This window comes from Bicyclus anynana, chromosome 15 (genome assembly GCF_947172395.1).
Source record: "Bicyclus anynana chromosome 15, ilBicAnyn1.1, whole genome shotgun sequence".
NCBI lineage: Eukaryota > Metazoa > Arthropoda > Insecta > Lepidoptera > Nymphalidae > Bicyclus > Bicyclus anynana.
Window position 1 is genome coordinate 12,089,173 of NC_069097.1, and position 20,347 is coordinate 12,109,519.

At 37.3% G+C, this 20,347-nt stretch overlaps 1 protein-coding gene across 8 annotated transcripts in view; it reads right to left on the minus strand.

Moving 5' to 3' along the window:
* The window catches only part of LOC112053498 (supervillin), a 273,459-nt gene that overhangs the window by 123,340 nt on the left and 129,772 nt on the right, over positions 1-20,347 (minus strand). For 7 of the 8 annotated variants that reach the window (XM_052885955.1, XM_052885959.1, XM_052885956.1 and 4 more), the window contains 3 exons: positions 7,434-9,762; positions 1,340-1,794; positions 553-828 (listed from right to left, as the gene is read on the minus strand). In XM_052885955.1, coding sequence (XP_052741915.1) covers positions 553-828; positions 1,340-1,794; positions 7,434-9,762 — 3,060 coding nt within the window. The remainder of the gene's footprint in view (positions 1-552; positions 829-1,339; positions 1,795-7,433; positions 9,763-20,347) is intronic. The other variant, XM_052885958.1, reaches the window with a different exon arrangement.

The following is a 20,347-nucleotide window of genomic DNA, read 5'->3' on the forward strand; positions in this document are numbered from 1 at the left end:
GAAGTGTTCCGTACCATTTTCTATGAAAACGGACAGAATAAAATAAATATTATTTTCTTCTGTCCGTTTTTATTGCTTGCTTTTTATTGCTTGTCGGAGCAGGCGAAGGTGCTGTGCATTTTGTTATTTAACATAAGACTATCCGGAATAATTTTTGCTATATGTATATTGTAGAAATAGTGTATTTAGTTAGTTATAGTCTAAAATTGTTATAATATTACAGAGCGATATTATCACTCTGTGATAAAGCTTCTCATTAAAGATTAAAATTAAAATATTTCTTAAATACTTATTTTATTCTGTTTTTTAGGTATTTTTGTTATGGTGGAAACATAAATACATCATGTGTATTTTATTGCCAGTTTAATAATATTTTCAAATTCTGTTTGCAATAAAAATTTATCTAAAAACTGCAAAAAATTTACCTGACTAATTATTACAGTTTTTGAAATACAGCTTATTGACAGACAAACGGACGGATAACTGAGTCTCAGTAATAGAGTCCCGTATTACTATTAGGCTACGGAACCATAAAAAATAAAGATTAATCACCTTTGGCTTGTTGTTGGAGTTGTTGCCACATGCTAGCACGGGCGACCACGCTGTTGCTCTTCACCAAGCCCAAAGCGAATCCTGACCGGTCATTGCTGTCCTCATCGCTTCCCCTATCGTCGGAACTCCTCAGGGCTTCATTCTCCGTGGACTTCCTCACGCGATCCATATTAAAAATGATATTCTGATCGATAGATGTCGACGACCAATCGTTGCTGCTGTTCGAAGCGTGGTTGTCGTGTATTTCCTGACTCTCGATCAAACCCAACTCCTCGCCTGGAAATCGATAAATTCGTTATTAGTCCCGAGCACGAACCGAAATAGACATACACTAAATACAATATCGCGTGTACGAAAATTAACCGCGGTGTTACGCCGCCGGCTAAAATAAAGACCAACTCAATACAACATAATACAAATTTGTTTTGCGGCGATAATTTTACATCAACTGGTATGGGGCGACAATGATTATGCATGTCACATTGACCTAAATAAATGGAGTGAAAGACATCAACAAGGTCTCAGTTTATTTCGATATCGGATCGGTAAAACCTAATTTCGTCAAATAATATAAACAAACATCGAGCAATGCATATCGAGTGTTTAGATACATTCCATGTGTTTCCTTTATGACGCCGTTACAGTAAGCTTTGATTGCCCGCGTACTGAATAAGTCAAAAGTTGTTTTCGACGTACACTCATACACGCGCGTTAAAAATACATTTAATGTTCCAAACTGACCAATTGTTGTGCCGGTGAATAATGATTCGTGTGTATAGGTACTGACCAGAATGTGGTCCAGAGTCGCGAGACGACGCCCGGTTGTACACTCCACTGTCGCAAGACACGTTCAGGCTCCAATTGTCGGCCTCCGCTTGATTGCTCTCGTCCTCATCGAGGGCACGACTGTCTTCGTCTAACGCGATGCGTACTTTGTTTACTTCTTGCTCGATCTCGTCCAGCGTAGACTGTTTCTCATTGGCGATCTTTTCGAGCTCTAGAAACGTTGCCTCGCCGAAGCTGTCCTTAGCCTTAACATACTCCAAGGCGTTGACTGGCAGATTCTCACCGTAAAGGTTGCTATCGTACGTGGGAGAGTCAACGTAAGCGAAAGGGTCCCGCTCGGGTTCCCCCACGTATGGGCCCCGCTCTGAAAGCACAGCACCGGACTCGACGAGACGGCTCGGAAAACTACAGCCCGCGATGCCGATCGCTTGGAAATTCGCTTGGCTCGGCTCCAAACTGTGAAATGAGAAAAGAAACGCTTTAATACAGAGCACAGACGTTCGTAAGACAGAGACGGTCGCAGTATTAGTTCACCTTCATATATTTCGATGATTTATAGCGCGAGTGATCTGGACTGGCAGCCTTGTTCATGGAGTTAAGGGAGCTTTTCAATGATTAGAGTAGTGTATTCTTAATATAGCTGTCCAATCTGTACAAATCATGATGACTTGTACCCAAACATCTCCAGAACTCTATTGCTATTTTCACGTTCTTGCGTGGAGTTATTAGGTCAAAGGTTCTATAGCGATGGAGTATTCTGTAATAAAATTCGTCTGAAGAAGCACTCCTACCATGCTAATTCCTACTCACAAGCAGCATTGCTGAGTTCCGGTGAGGTGAGTTAAGGTTGCCAGTGTAATTACAGGCACATGATTAGCATCTCCTCAGGTTGATGGACACAGGGCAGTACTAAGTAGGACGTATTCCTTGCATGCCCTGCGAAGTATTCCTCTGTTGCGATGGTTTTCCACAATCGGTAGAACCATCGGTCAACTGATTCTTGGTCCGTCAAATACTATTAGAAATCTATACTAATATTTTATAGAAGAAAGATTTGACTATGTGTTTGTTTGCATTGAAAAGGCTCTGAAACTACTGGACCGATTTGGACCGATTTAAAAAATGATGCAATACTAAATAAGTTTAAGTAGGTACACTTTCAAAGTGTCCTGGTGAAAAAGTAAGTATTCTAGATATACCAGCCAAGATTATAACTGATGGAAACTGATATTTTCATCAATTCGATAGGAAAACCTATTATTTCACCAGGACTTAACGTCATAGAGAATAGACTACATGTATGATGATTGATGATAGTGATGACGAACAGAGTAAACCCGAGTAAGATATTAACCAAGTTCACTTTTAATTTTAAATATTATCCAAACAATATAATTCTGAGATTGTAATGTTAATAAAAACATGTTGTTTTCATCAAGACTTCTGCATAAAACTTTGCAGACACAAACCACAGGTACACAAATTGTGAGTCAATTGTGCAAACGTAACATTAAACATATGTATGTTTCAAATGAAATGATTTCCACTATTTTTGTACATGAAGAAACTTCGAGAAAACCGACTTTTAAAGACCAAACACCTGGCCGATACAAATACAATGAATATTTCATGAAACACGAAATATCAATGTAAGATTGGGGAGCAAAAACAAAACTTACAGATACAAAGAAACAAACTTGGAGGACAGAAAAATATATTTGTAAGATTCAGACTTCGGTATATTCTAGACTAGCGGACGCCCGCGACTTCGTCCGCGTGGATATCAGTTTTTCACAAATCCCGCGGGAACTGTCAAACAAACAAACTAACAAACTCTTCAGCTTTATAATATTAGTGTAGATTCAGATCTAAGTAATAGTGAATAGTGAGCCCTTGTTAGAGAGAGAGGTTTTGACGGCCACCGTGGCGCAGTGGTATGCGCGGTGGATTTACAAGTCGGAGGTCCTGGGTTCGATCCCCGGCTGAGCCGATTGGGATTTTCTTAATTGGTCCAGGTCTGGCTGGTGGAAGGTTTTGGCCGTGGCTAGGTACCACCCTACCGGCAAAGACGTACCGCCAAGCGATTTAGCGATCCGGTACGATGCCGTGTAGAAACCGAAAGGGGTGTGGATTTTCATCCTCCTCCTAACAAGTTAGCCCGCTTCCAGCTCAGACTGCATTATCACTTACCATCAGATGAGATTGTAGTCAAGGGCTAACTTGTATAAAACTAAAAAAAAAACAAAAACTAAAGATTTTGGCCACGGGTTGTTACCAACAAAGCCGACAAACACAATATTTAACTTTCGATCATCTGGTGATAATGACCTTTGTTGTTGAATCAATGAAGTTAATGGAATAGTTATTTTTGGAGATTACCAAACTCTACTGTCTAGGACAGCCAGCGAAATTTGGCCGTTATTGGTCGACAAATTGTGTCGTTCTAGAGTTGTAATTGCCATTTCATCTCTTATACTTTTTTAAATGTTTTAAGCTCAAACATGGCGTGATGCAAATCTAAGGCCTATAGATAGTTACGTAGCGAATCTCACACTTATGTTTCCACAAAAACAAAGCCAAAGCCGCTATTGGTCGAATGTCTTTCTCTCATTTCGAAATATGCCGTGGTGCGCATCTAAGGCCCACAAATACACAGCGAAACGATAATATATCTTCCCAAAAAACAAAGCTGAAACAACATCGTAGCGCACATAGAAACCATTAAAGAGATTATAGAGCATCAATTAAGGGCATCTAGAAGTGACCGCATCAGATGTTCAGGTCATAAAACTCTGGATGAGTGCTGCGAAACACAACAGAGCCAGAAATAGTGTTGACCCAGTAACGACTGGAGAGCTTATTTTCGTCATCAACATGCCGCTCTCGACTAGCACTGTAGTTTAGTCTATACCAATAAACGTTTACATCGATGTAAAGAAAGAAACATAATAAGTCATCATCATCATTATCAACCCATATTCGCCTCACTACTGAGCTCGAGTCTCCTCTCTGAATGAGAGGGGTTAGGCTAATAGTCCACCACGCTGGCCCAATGCGGATTGACAGACTTCACACATGCAGAGAATTAAAAAAATTATCTGGTGTGTTCACCCTTTGGTGACAAAAGATTAAAAATGTCTACAATTTCCATCTACGACTACGCAACCTACTCAACCATAGAATTATTCAGACCAAACTTCTCAATTTTTAATAAGTACGTCCTATAAACTCTTTGAATCTACTGTGATACAAGGACATTTAAATTACCTTTAATCATGGAGGGAAAATACTATGAAGTCGGTGCTGGCGTATACAGTGTGAGATAAAAAAATCCATATTACCGATGAAAGGTTATGTTTGGATGTTTTCACTCACCACGGCTATTACAGCCAAGTATACTGCTAAATAATATTGTCTGTAATCGTTATAAAACTATACTCTTAAAACTTTAAGTTTTCTCAAGCAAAACTCGAAACACGAAAAAGTACAGAATACCCATACGATAATGGAGACAAAACACTTAAGTCTCGTCCTGCTCGCACCTTAATAATTTCTCAATCGCTCTTGATATTATTTTTTAATAGCCCGTCTACATATTCTTGTCTATGCCTTTAATAAATAATAAATTAATCAAATAAGCGTACCTGCTACTATAACAAAACATAATTACTGACTAACAAATATACGGTTCCCCACTTCAACACGCCATAATTGTTTGAAATGAATTGCACCAGAATACACAGTAGACGATTTAAACAATGTGACAGCAAAACAAAAACGCGACCAAAGACACATTGCAATGTTTAAGATAAATATAAAATTAACATAAACTCGTTCCACGCAACTGAAACCCATAGAGCAAAACAACATACTAACAGTTATTTTAAAGCATATAAAATTTGTAAGTAATAAAAAAAATAATCGTTTTGTTTTTTTTTTTTTAATATATCACAGTAAATTAAAATTTGAACATCCTGTGTTTATCCATACATATACAGAGTGAGTTTCATTGTTTATTATTTACCTACGCTTTCACGGCTAAGCCACTATTTTAATAATTACACCATTTTAATAAACACCTATTTTAATAATTCTTTTCTAGATGCAAAATTAAATTATCAGCGAGTACCACTGGCAAATTTTTATCCCCGTGGGAATACGGGATCGGAAACTATTGGTCTATTGTCGTATCCACTCCTAATACAGTCTTTCCTGACTAGTTGGAGGGAAATGGGAATATTGGTCATATTTTAGAATATGGCAAATATTCTTTAAAAAAAACACTATGCGGGTGAAACGCAGGGCGTAATTGTATAACTCGTACGCATTACTTGACACCTGTCTATCAAAGACAATCAAAGAAACAAAGTAGAAACATCATTCAAGCGAGGTGTCAAGTGAATCCGCACGAGCTGTAATATTATGACTTGTGACATGTTGTTTATTGTCTGCTGATCATAATATAATAACGTAACTAAAAGTTGTCAATTAATTAGGTGTTGTTAATTAAAACGTCGTGTTTTTTTTTTTTAATTTATATTTTCCACTCGTTCCGCTCTACTTTTAAAAAGATGAACGGTTACTAAACATCCAAAAAAACTGTGCGATATCGTAAACTCTAATCATTTTCGGCATTATTTATCGGACATTTGAACATCGTCATGTTTCAACTAATTTATACAAACCGTATATTATAATATGCCGTATACTATAATATATATGTTAGTAACCGGACGCACGGACGTACGGTGCAAAAATTTTGAAAATCTTTTCAATGGTTCAGCCGTGAAAGCATAAAAATTAAAACTCACACCGTGTTTATATTTACAAGTTTATATACAATTAATAATAAACAGTTTAAAATGAGGTATAATAAACAAGTCTAGAATATAATCGTTTTTTTTTCAATATACGAATCACTTACAACTTAGAATTCGGCCATTTTTCCAAAAACCGGAACATGGTAATAACACACAATTTTCCACAAAGATGCACCAATTTAGATACACGCAGCAACTATACTGATAATGATTGAAACAGTGAACCGAACCTAAGCGATGATGTCAGAACAGAACTCGCACAAAATTAGCGTGCTATGTTTACCAACATTATGAAACAGCAATTAGATATCTTATCAGATGATTAACAACACTTATCCAGTGGGCAAAAATAAATATTTGGACCTTATGTCCAACTTATATGATGTTACAAGACATATCCTAACCTATGAGAGATTTCTACATCTATTTGTTATCATTATCGCTATTATAAATATTATTGGAATTAATGAAATGAATTGCACAATATTAAGACTATTTAATATTGTTAAACGGTAAAAACAAAATAAAAATAGTCTCCAAGGCTAAAGGGTGTAACGACTAATTTCCCGACTGTGGGCTGAAATCTTTTACGAAAGTTCTTGGAAGTAATTAAAGCTCAATACCTATTTAATTTGACCCAAGATTTCATGAATCGATGCCACTTAAGCTAGAGGGAAATAACCTATGAGCAATTAAAAATATGTTTGATTTTCAAAAAAAGTAAACTGATGTAAGGAAATTGCAATAGCATATAATATTTTAAATAGCGTTTAATATTTTTTGTTGTACTTTATTTTTAACTATAAATGTCTTAAGGCTTCGCGAAATTTACATATTTTAATTTTATCAAATAATTACAGCGCGTCGTGTTATTATTTAATGAAAATCAAAACACTGGAAACAGAATCACCAAAACTTTTGATAGATGCCCACGCTTCGCATTTTCTCATCAAAATAATGGCGAGATGCCAAGATTTTGCTTCTACCTCAACAACAATCGAGACAAAGCGTTATCAACCTTTATACAATGAAATTGACATTAAAATATGCCACCGATTATCAAAACGGGGGAGTAAAAATTATAAATGAAGTTTGTCGTTATTGTGATCAGTAAATCTTGTTGCTGAAGAAAATATATTTGCACGGAAGGTGATAATGAATGCAGAAGAAGAAATATCAGCTACATATTGTAATACATGAGTCACGAACTGATATTATTAGAATTTGTAATGCGCCTGGGATAAGTAGACATTTTAGATATTCCAAATGTCTTACCTGGAAGTGATTGATCTCATTTCGTCTATTGTGACCGGCTGCGTTTTGTGTCGCTCTTTGTCACGGCTTCTCAGTTTGGATGCTGAAGGCGGGTCTTTCAAAAAGTTGTCTCTCGTTAGAGCCTCTTCCATGCTCTTTATTCGGGACGCTATCGATGGAAAAGTTTTGTTTTCAATATCGGATTTATCCCTACCCCATGAATCACTGTGCCCGTTTTGACAGTTCTCGTCCACTTTCAGTCGGCGATTGTTTAAAATCGAGATGAGTTCGTCATTCACGTCGCACACTAAGCTCATTGACCGGGGATTCGCTTTGGGTCGCTGGTTACGTCGTCGGATTACTGCACTCGGAAAACTCTCTTCCGGGTCGGCCGAGAGATTTATGACGCGACGCGGTCCAGCCGCCAACAAGTCGTTCGCATCACTACTAAAATTTGTCGCACTAATGTTCACGTCGTTGTCTGCACAAAATGAGAGTCGTGGGCGCGGTGATTGGCTGCGTTCCCTAGTGAGACTCGAGCCTCTCTGCTTTAAAATCGGTCTGACTGCCTCGCATTCTGAGCCCGAATGGTCTGAAGTCCGTGATCTAAGTAATGATGGTCTTCGAGAACTTCGGTCGTCTTCGCTCAAATCGAAACTAGAAGTGTGTCCTTCATCTCCAGACAGCCTCTTCGACGACTTTAAGATTGGTCTTTTCGGAAGGTCGAAATCGTAATCATCGTGCTCAGTAGATTTCTTTTTTAGTATCGGTTTTGGCGTTTCGGGCAGTAAAATATCTGGAGAAGGCCTTTCTTCAGAAAAACTTTTCTTCTTTAATATAGGCCTGACAGTTTCCTTGTCTTCGTCTACAATTTCAGCGCCACCTGCAGCTGCTAGCAGCACAGCTTGAGCAATTGAAACATGAGAAGATGTGGTACTACTGCTAGAACTTGAATTCGATTTTCGTTTTAAAATTCCATGTGGCTCGGGAGAGCCATGTGCAACGTCATCATTGAGGAGTTCTTCTTCTCTGCTCATTTTTCTTTTTAGAATTCCTTGTATTTGTCCATCAGGAGATTGATTTCTTATAACATCTTCCAAAGATGATCTTCTATTTTTAAGAATTGGTTTATTACTAGGAGACCCGTCTTCCGCAAATGACACTTCTGGGCTGCAAGACCTTCGCCTTGCAACCTGTGATTCGTCTAAACTTCGGCGTTTCTTTAAAATTCCCTGCCGACCAGAACGACCATTTCTAGGTTCTATCACACTCGGCGAAAAAGTGACAGGTGGTGTAGCAATAGCATGGTAAGGAATATTCGTATTATTACTTTCTTCGTTAATTGATTTTCTTTTTAATATTGACACAGGCGTATGGTGAGACGTCGACGAGGTATCAAGACGGCGATTTTGACTAGACGAATCATTATTGAGATCAGAAAAAATTGCACTCTGTTTTTCAAAGTCGATAAGCCTCTGACCTGCCGCGTCTATATCATTCAATCTTTCTGTAACTCCTCTGTTAGTTACAGGCCTTTCGTTGGTAAGACCGTAATTATAAGCATGGTTGGTATTTTGTTGGTCAATGCTTGACACAAATAAAGCATCATAACGAGGAGTATCAGTCACATGTACCTTACTACTAGTTAAGTTATTCGATAATTTATTTACTCTATCTAAAGTTTGTTTAGTCAAAGCAGCTAAGCTATCCATTTCTTGAGAAAGTCGGGAACTTGTATGTGGTCTCACAGTTTCATGAAGTGTAGACATTTTATTGGCAGATTTAGAATTATTTAACTCACTAACGTTCGAATCCACATTGAATTTTGCGTTAGAACTATTTGATAAAAATTTACTTGTAAAGTTTTTAGTATCATTACCGTCTTTCGGAGAATTATCTAAACTAGTCAGTCTTTTCTTTGAATTATGATATTTTTCGTTAAGACTTTCACTATCCCTTTGAGCTCGATGTACTCTATCGTTTCGCGAGTTCTCTGATTCACTTTTTGCTTTGTCAGGACTTCTTCGAAAACATCTATTCCTGGCTTCCAGTTTTGATTTTGAATTTTCTACTTTCAATGGCTGTTCTTTTGTTGATTCATGTTTAACTGGAGATATTGAATTTCTTGGCAACTTTTCTGGAGTTTTTTTGGATAATGGAATGCAACTAGGTTTACCGTTGCCACAATCTGAACTTCGACGCTTTTCAGGGGTTGAAGATTTTATAGATATAGATTTGAAGCCGAAATGTGTGGTATTTTTAGGAGATATTTTAGAAGACTGTAGTGCAGTTTCGTTTTTGGGGTGAGGTGCTTCTACGGGCCGACGACTTTTCGATTTTGCAGCGGTTCCTGTAACAACAAAAGATTAAAGTTTAGTACCGAAAATGCGTAGTAATAGATAAATAATTGGTATTACATGTAGGGAGATATATAGTCGGAAGAGGAAATTATATGCCTACGTTTCCATTGTTCTACGCGAGTTCGTTGACTGCTGCGCGAACGCTGATCGTGCCGTTTCGCGCGATATGGCGACCGATGCTATTGTTGTACGACCTCAACAAACGCGTGCTGCATAACACAATAAGCAATAAAAGTTCGGATATGCTTATTATCAAACACATATTTAATTTATAACAATTAATAAGGTAAACAAACTGTCTATTATTTTCTATCAAAGGTCTGCGAGGTTCTGCTAGTATTTAAATATCATAAAATACATTATGATATTTAAATACTAGCAGAATCTCGCAGCTTTACCCGCCTATTTCCCGTTCCCGATGGAATACGAGAATAATATATAGATCATGTTACTCCCTCATAACAAGGCTTTCTATTAGTGAAAGAACTTTTCAAATCGGTCCTGTAGTTTTTTTCTATTTTTGTGTAAATCTTTACATAAATACAAATCTTTCCTCTTTATAATATTTGTGTAAATTTAATTGCAATTGCAATGTAAATTAATAATTAACAATATACTAAGAATTATATATTAAATCATTCGCCAGACGGAAAGTGTAAAATTAAGTACAATATGATGTTCAGCGATGATAACAACTGAAGTATCAAATCATTCACTATCCTTGACATATAAGAAATTGAGATTCTATATAACAGATGTCATCCGATTGCCTATTGAATAAATAAGGGTAAATGACATTTTGTCAATTGATTTGATGTTTATTTTAATAGATTGATAATAAAGACCAAAAATAGTGAATAGGTTAGCGGGTAACTTCATCATTAACAGCCGATGGACGTCCACTGCTGGACATAGGCCTTTTGCATGGACTTCCAAACAAAACGGTCTCGAGCCGCGAGCATCCAGCGGCTCCCTGCAACCCGCTTGATGACTTCGGTCCATCTAGTGTCGACCAACACTGCGCTTTACGGTACGGGGTCGCCATTCCAGCATAGGACGCCATTCAGGGACCCCAAAGTCCATCGGCGAGTAACTTAGCAATCACAAATTGACACATAACGCGTAAGTAATCAAACATGGAGACATTTCACATAAGGCCACATACCACTGCGTCAGGAAGGTCGTTAATATGATATGAATTCTCGCTGAAACACCGAAGGCTGCGGTGGGAGCGGTTGGCGACCGCAACGAGCAAGATCGTACCGGGGATAATGGAAATCACACCGCAACGGATTTACCGTATACATGTCCGGTGAATTTTAAGCTTACATCTTACTGGGTGAAATGCACTCGGCACATGGATAATAAAAATAAAATCTTTTCAACAAAAAAATTTAACCAACTTCAATAGCGGCGCTGTTATACCAAATAGCCTCTTATAGTTTATTTCGTTTTTTTGGTACCGCCTTCAAACCGATCAATAGAGAAGACATAAATACGGTGTTAATTTTCGCTTTTTAGAGTAGCTAGAGCATCTTAGAGCTTACCTACTTTAGAGCTTACGTACCTACATTAGAGCATCTTTGAAATCAGTAATTTTTTTTTTGCTAAACAAATTTTAATTTTCTGTTAGTGTGTTCTATCATAGTGACCGTAAACATGGGTAATTTTGTTCACTTATTTCAGTTATTTTGAACTTGGAAGAAATAGTTTGTTTTTCAAAATTTGAGGTTATCTAAGTAATATTATAAAGAGGTAAAGTTTTTGAGGTTGTAAGAGGTAATCTCTGGATATATTGAACAGAATTAGAAAATATGTTAGTGGCTGTCACGGGAACGGAAACTACGCGCGTGAAACCGCGGGGCAAATAAAATTATTAATTTGCATAAAAGCAAATTTTCACTTTGCACTTTGTTTTGATAGTCCTGTCACTTATCTACGAGTAAAAGTTATAGTCTGGCAAGTTCGTTCATGACACTCCCATGATATGCGGGCGACGGGCGGAAAGACTGCGCGTGTGTGAAATCGTGCGTGCGAGGAAGTGAGGTGCATCAGCCGTGGGGTTGTCATTTATCGCTACTCGCCCCCCGGCCCGCGCGGTCCATAGGGAGCATTACGAACGAAGTTGCCAAGATACACACCACTATAGAGGTGTTTTTAATTTAACACATAAATTTAATTACCCAAGGTAGATTAATTTTATTAAAATCTCTTCTAGATTGAAATACCTTATACATTCGCACTTATCTAATTGTTAAACGTGCCAAGGTGTGGGAGTTTCAAATGTCAGAATAAAATGATAAATATTTCCAAGCCCCGTAATGTAGCGAAATAAAACACCCTTTATCTTTATCTTACGACGCTCCATTAGCGTGAAACTTGATCCTAATAATCTTTGCGTTACATTCAGCCTTAATGATGACCGCACACTAAGTGCACTTTAGTATTTTAGTACAGTAATACAATTTAATTAAATTAATGAAATTTTAATTTTTAAGAACAACCTTCTTCCTTCTGAAGCAAATCGAGTAGGTACTATTTTGAAGGTGTCAAATGTAGTGATATTGTGAAGAACTAGATTTACATTACTTTTCAATTCAATTTATGGTCATCATCTTGACGGCCTCCGTGGCGCAGTGGTATGCGCGGTGGATTTACAAGACGGAGGACCTGGGTTCGATTCCCGGCTGGGCCGATTGAGATTTTTTTAATTGGTCCAGGTCTGGCTGGTGGGAGGCTTCGGCCGTGGCTAGTTACCACCCTACCGGCAAAGACGCACCGTCAAGCGATTTAGCGTTCCGGTACGATGTCGTGTAGAAACCGATAAGGGGTTTGGATTTTCATCCTCCTCCTAACAAGTTAACTCGCTTCCATCTTAGACTGCATCATCGCTTACCATCAGGTGAGATTGTAGTCAGGGGCTAACTTGTAAAAGAATAAAAAAAAAATCAACAGTCTGTATTCGTCCACAGCTGGACATATGCCTTTCCGCGAGTCCGCCTTCCTCATCCACCCACTTCCCACAACCTTCTTGATATTGTCGGACCATCTAGCCGGAGGTCCATCCTATACTGCGCTTGCTAGTACGTGGTATACAATTTATAGTACCTACCGAAAATGCGAAGAACTCGATGCAGAAGGTAATATTATAAATAAATATATTGTAGGCGGGCTTTTTGACGAGGCGATAGCTGATCTATGATTTCGAATGTTGACGTAAATTTAATAAAATAGTTGTAGGATTGTAATATTTAACTGACTATTATTTTATTTAAGACTTTAATAAATTATAAACTTTTGTAAACTAATATTTAAACTGGATTTAATGACTAGTGTGTTTACACCCTACTGAAGTATTAAATATAATAAACAAGTTTTCGTATGTAACGAATTCGTTATGATGTTTTTTATCCCAATCAATATTGGAGCATATTCGAATTTGCCCAACCGTGAGTTCAACTTTTTTAAACTAGTTGCATGAACTGAGTATCGGACTACGGACTAACATCGATCGAATCTTTCGAGTATACTGCAGAAGCTATTTCGAATTTCAGATTTGTTTTCAGTTTATAATTGTTTATTTTTCAAGATAACAGCTGCTTTGAGGTATACTCAAAGCATTGTATAGAAACACTGAACTTACTATACGTTGTTGATCAAAGAAACTTGTATGGACTCGCAACTTCGTGGACGAGCATAAAATATGCTCAATCGCAAACTAAGGATTCTTTTTCAATTCATATTTTTATATTCAGAGAATTCTATAGAAAATGTTTTGATTTTCTATACGACGAAGTTAATCAATAAAACTTGTAAGGACTTGCAACTTCTTGGCAGAGCGTATTGTCATAATAGAAATGTAATAATAAAAACTTCGGGGCACCCCTGCGTCTCAAGTGACTGATTTCCAATGAACGAGCAGCTTTACACAGAATTACACTTGCAAATGTTAGTTAGCAAAGCGATAAGCCCACTGAGGTGGATCATGGCAGTCAAGTTTCTATGAATAAGTTAGCTGTTATTGCATTGAGATGCTGTCGCCTAAATGGATTACTTGCAGCTTGTACTTAGTTTACCAAGTACTTAAGAGGTCAAAGCAAACCTCTACTCAAAAGACAATTCGGGCAAAGATCCTAGAGCCAAATTGACCCGACACTATACCGAAGACATCCCTGACGTCAGCCTATACGAGATTAGTATGGCTCTCAAACAACTTAAGAACAACAAGGCACCAGGTGATGATGGAATTACAGCAGAACTCCTGAAAGCGAGTGGAAAACCGATACTTATGTCTATGATGAACGAATGATTGATGATGATTTTAAGAAAGTAAAGTTGTGTTAAAAAATAACAAACATACTCGAAAATTTTCACATTTATAATATTAGAATGACTGATAGATAGCTTATTACGCCGAAAGCTAGCTTATCTAGTATAAAATTTGACCATCTGTTTAAATTAAACCTCACGGGGTCACACCAACCTGTCCTAGACATTCATTGCCATAACGCGGCTTTGTGTTCGCAGAAAGCCATTAGCCAGCGCGGCATTAATTGTTGTCGCTCACCAGGAGATTCAACTATAGGGTAGAGCGGGCATTCAGTTTTAACACAGTCTGGCGGTATCAAACAGACTAACATATAAAAATTGTATTACAGTTTTGGATTATTTTAAAATATTTTTATAAAAATCTTAAGTTTTCTGGGATCTGTTTTTTAGCACATTTTATTTCTCTAAAGCAGCACTGCACTGACTAAGAGAACAAATATGTTACAGTTTCATTATTGCACAGGCAAAAGTAAACAAATTTAAATAAAAAACTATTTTGCTTAGCAAACCAAATTATACAGATTACTAATATGGATATTAATAAAAACAGCATCTAGACTACTTCGCCACTAACATATTTAACAGGTTTGGTTTTTAGACACATTGTCCAGTCTAGCATTACCATTAAGTTTTGTTATCTTAGTTCGGTGACTAGGTAAGCACTTAGGTATTCTATTATTACAATACCTTTTGTATTCGGTGGAGAAAGTATTATGTTTAACGTGTTACAAGCCCACTAAAACGCAAGGTTATATTCTATACATTGATTTTTTTAAACTATGACGAAAACTCTGTAGTAGGTAGAGAAACAGTTAAAAATTAAATTGTTAACTTTACCGTTTTATGCTCAAGGTTTATTATTTCATAAAAGATTTTTTATTTGATATTAGTCAATGTTCTATTTTAATATTACACAAAAACTGTGTAACAATAAAACTGTTTAAAGAATTTACACATGAACAAAAATTAATACAAATAAGCTTTTAAAGTTTGCTATCTCATGGAAAAGTTTTTGAGCTCTATACAATAAGTAATTTTTAGATAATATACATTATTGTCTTTCTCAATAAATGGGCTATCTAACACTGAAATAATTCTTCAAATCGGACCAGTAGTTCCTGAGATAAGCGCGTTCAAGCAAACAAACAAACAAACGAATTCTTTAGCTTTATAATATTAGTAACATAGACAAACATAGCTTACCAATAACAATTTTTAATAACAGTCAGACTCCACGTAGCTAATTAACAAAAAGATTTAATCCCGTGTAGAAAATTAATGAATACGCTGGGCGCTAAATTTTAATTTAGTATATCCCCAACATGAAACGACAGAGCCGTGTTTAACACGCCTAGAATAACACTGGGCGTAGGTTCGTCGTAAAGATTATATTTCGCTGTGAAAACTGGATAACCTAATATAACTTGTTTGTCCCAGTTTCAGTTTCGCATGTAACAAAGGAAAGTATAGAAATATAAAACTCGAGAGATGAAAATTGATGATGTGAAGAATGAACTTTTGTTCGATATGTTGAACATAGGAGCAGAAGTTGTTTTAAAGACGTACCTAGTTAGGTATAGGTAATGTACGTCGTCTGAAATTGATCTTTCTAGTTATTGTAAAAGAATGTTCTAGAATTTTGGAAGCAAGGTCGCAATTTTTCACATTTTATTGAAAGAAACTAGAGGACGCCCGCGACTTCAGATTGGAATTCAGTTTTTCACTAATCTCGCGGGAACCATGGATTTTTCCGGGATGAAACGTAGCCTAAACGTTCCAAATTTCAGCCAAATCGCATCGGAGGTAAAAACATACACACAAACTTTCGCCTTTATAATATTAGTGTGATAATACGATATGAAACTTTAGCTAACTTATCCTAATAGCTATACAAATCATGCATATGTGGAATGGTGGCAAAAACTGACTGGCTTAAGGATGTATCCTTTGCACAAAAAAAGTCCTTTTGACATCACCAGATGAGGTGCCGCGGTAAAATGTTAAAATCGTGTAGTCTTTAATACCAATGTCCTGATTGATACACATATTCCACGAGATTTTAATTTCACTTATTTAGTTACTAGCGAACACCCTTTGACCCTTTGACCTTCTTAATCCGGCCCTATTGCAAAATCCGTTCTTAGCGGATACCGACTAACTATAAGCTTCCTCCCTGCCAAATTTCATCTTTGTACGTAAGCGGTTTTCGAGATTTTTTGTTGAGTGACCATTCGCATTTATATTTTAACACTAGTGGACCCGGTCAAGCTTCGCTTTGACTTATGTGCACTTCTTCCCTATCCTTACTCTACACTACTCTACCCCTACCATACCCTACCCCTTGACTCTTAAACGTTTGTATGGGAAATAGAAAAGGGTTGTTTTTATGGTTTTCCCAGCAATTATTCTAATTTTTCTCACCTTTTAAACCTTCCCTATACCTCCACGAACATTTGAAGACCAAGATAAGATAAATCCGTTCAGCCGTTCTCGAGTTTTAGCGAGACTAACGAACAGCAATTCATTTTTATATATATAGATTATTTCCAGCAGCATGCATAATTTAATTTCACATTTACAACAACAATAATAGAATAAAGTGGCACACGATACTTAACTGTTTCAAAATGTGAACATTTAAATTAGATTTGCACACCACAAAACATGATTTACCAATAAAAGGCAACGTCTACCAAAAATAACTCAGAACAAAGCGAACTAACATAGTTTTAATTGCAATCGAAAACATATTGCAAGGCGAATCAGGCTTTTGAACTAAATCACCAATTAATATTGTACTCTCACAACAAAGGGGATAGCGACCTAAGCGAAATTCAATTCGCAATCAACGAAGCCAATGACTTCGTTGCTTCTAATATAGCAAATAGAAATTTTGAAAACTGCCGACAAACAATAGTTTTCTAGTAATGGCGACATAAGAGCCGTGATAGCCCAGTGGATATGACCTCTGCCTATGATTCCGGAGGGTGTGGGTTCGAATCCGGTCCGGGGCATGCACCTCCAACTTTTCAGTTGTGTGCATTTTAAGAAATTAAATATCACGTGTTTCTCAATCGGTGAAGGAAAACATCGTGAGGAAACCTGCATACCAGAGAATTATCTTAATTCTCTGCGTGTGTGAAGTCTACTAATCCGCATTGGGCCAGCGTGGTGGACTATTGGCCTTACCCCTCTCATTCTGAGAGGAGACTCGAGCTCAGCAGTGAGCCGAATATGGGTTGATGACGAATGGCGACATTGGTGCCACAATTTATCTAATGGAGAAATGCTGAGATTTAGATATGTTCATAGATAGACTTGAACTTGACTAGAAGGGGAAACGAAGGCTTGGTCGTTGACGTACATCTTGGCTGCAGAACTTACGCCAATGGTTTAATATGAGTACCACTCACTCTTTAGGGCAGCAGTGAACAAAGTTAAATTAGCCTTAATGATTGCTGACCTCCGACAGGAGATGGCACTATAAGAAGTAGAATAGATAGACTGAGCCTTCTTATCAAAAGAAGGAAGTAAGGCTTAAAGCCACACAGCGGGCGATTGAACGTGGTTTGCTCTATCGCTGCGTGATCGAATCAGAAATGAGGAGATCCGCAGAAGAACCAAACTCACCGACATAGCTCAACGAGTCGCGAAGCTGAAGTGGCAAATGGGTGGGGCACATAGTCCGAAGAGCCAATGGACGTTGGGGTCCAATGTAAAGCGAGTTAGTCAGGTCAGTTTGAAGGCGATGCCGATTCAGTTTTGGCTTTTAATTAAAGCCGTTTCTGAAAGAACTACAGCAATTTCGCAATTTAAACGGCTTGAAATAATATTCACTGGCTTGGCACCGGCTTCAAAATGATCAGAAGTTGGCACATAGGTACGATGTTATTTTTCACGTTTTAGTATATTTGGTAGGTTATTTTTTGTGTTAGTTGTCGGTTGAATTTATTTTTAATTATTTTTTTAAATTAACACCAAATCTTCCATTGTATGTACCGGAAAATTAAAAAATGCGTACATAATTCAAAATTAGTACTAATTTTCTCATTCTGAGATAAGACTCGTGTTCAACAGTGAGCCAAATGGGGGTTGTTAATGACGATGAGTAATTTTCTACTTACGTACTCCTACAAGTAGGTACGTGTAAGTTGTTTAAAATCATATTTTAAAAAGACTTTAAAATTTTACTTTCTCGATCGTACCAAGTTTCGCTGAGAGCCAATTATGCCGTTGACATGGCACCCGACGAATTAGAAAAATCAATTTGTGTCTCAATTAATTTACCAAATACCCACGAAATTTCTAACCGCAAATTTTGTTATTTTCTTAATCAGTGATATCCTAACCGCTGAAACTCACTTTAGATCTACTTATTGAGCCATCACATACGGCTTTTGCACCGTATAGCTTGGCAACTTCGTTCGTAACACTCCCGATCGCCTGCGCGGGCCGGCGGGCGTGTAGCTATGAATGAAACCCACAACTGATGCACCTCACTTCCCCGCAGTCTTTCCCCCCGTCGCCCGCATACCATGGGAGTGTCATCAACGAACTTGCCAGACTATAATCTAACGCATTTGTCACTGACCCTGCTGCGAAAGCGAGTGCTATAGTATTCTAAGAGTTCTATAGTAAGTAAGAGCCGTGATAGCCCAGTGGATATGACCTCTGCCTCCGATTCCGGAGGGTGTGGGTTCAAATCCGATCCGGGGCATGCACCTCCAACTTTTAAGTTGTGTGCATTTTAAGATATCGTGAGGAAACCTGCATACCAGAGAATTTTCTTAATTCTCTGCGTGTGTGAAGTCTGCCAATCCGCATTGGGCCAGCGTGGTGAACTATTGGCCTAACCCCTCTCATTCTGAGAGGAGACTCGAGCTCAGCAGTGAGCCGAATATGGGTCGATGACGATACGGCTTTCTTGGTAACACTCCTGATGGTCCGCGCGGGCCAGGGGGCCTGTAGCTATGAATGAAAAACCCACGACTGATGCACCTCACTTCTCCGCACGCATTTCAAAACGCACGCAAAAGCGAGTGCTATAGTATTCTAGCTTTTAGGTTCTTCAGAAGCTATTCTGTAAATCTTGAGAATCATCTATATACCCAGGGGCATAAATGGCATCCATTTACGGCTAGATGGCACAATTGTGAAGAAATAAAACGAAACTCTGATATAAGTCGGAACAATTTTCAAACTTCCTGGAAGCGAGACAATTCTCTGGAGCATAAAGTATTATAGTGGTGCTTAACCAGCAGTAATCGAAAATGAAAATTGTAAAAAAAATTGGAAATCAATTGCAGAATAAATGGGTTTAAAGATTCTAAAGACAATTAGGCGCACACCAGGCTAATTTTTTAATTTTTTTTTTTACTAACAAATGAGTCTTGGTCACTCGAAATAAATGAATTATTATTATTATATTATAATTTACTATCTTTGACGTTTGCTAGTGGACATATACGAAATTGAGATTTTATGCAAAAATGTCATCAGGTGCTTGCTAATATCACACAGCAAAATGAAATGACATTTTGGCAATTGATTTTATGTTTATTTTAAAGGTTTATAATAAAGATCAAAATAGTGAATATGCCAGCAGTTCACGTCATACTCATCAAATTAATAACAATAATCAGTTGGATATGATACAATGGTTTGAACATCTGTATACATAGTATGTTGGTATACAATACACACACACACTTTTGTATTTAAGAGTAGGTAAAATACAAAACAATATTCAAGATAAGATAAACAATTTAAGTAAATAGACGCACACAACAAAGAAAAAGAAATTATGAGAACGCGATCACAATATATATTTGATTGTACCCTTGACTCCTTCAACCTTTTTCGTTGAGTGATATAACTCACTCACTTGAGCATCTACAAGTTTAAGACCGTGAAAATTTTATACAGCAGCCATAAAGTGAAGGGCAATAAAGAATATAATAAAACAAACATCTTACGAGGGGCAAGACGCCAGATGCTTTATGTTCTGTACGCTATCACATCTCTAATCGGCAAATGGTTGACGATAAAAACAAACGAGACTTCCTATTACGGTCCAATTTTCGCAACTCATTACCTACTACTGTTTATTAGACATCCTTGACGTTTGTATAATTAATATATTGTTTATAATACAAGAATAATCTAAGTCCTACTATTTGTATAATATGTATCACAAGTATCTAAAAAATTAAAACTAAAGTTATTTAGTTAGTTAAAAGTTAAATT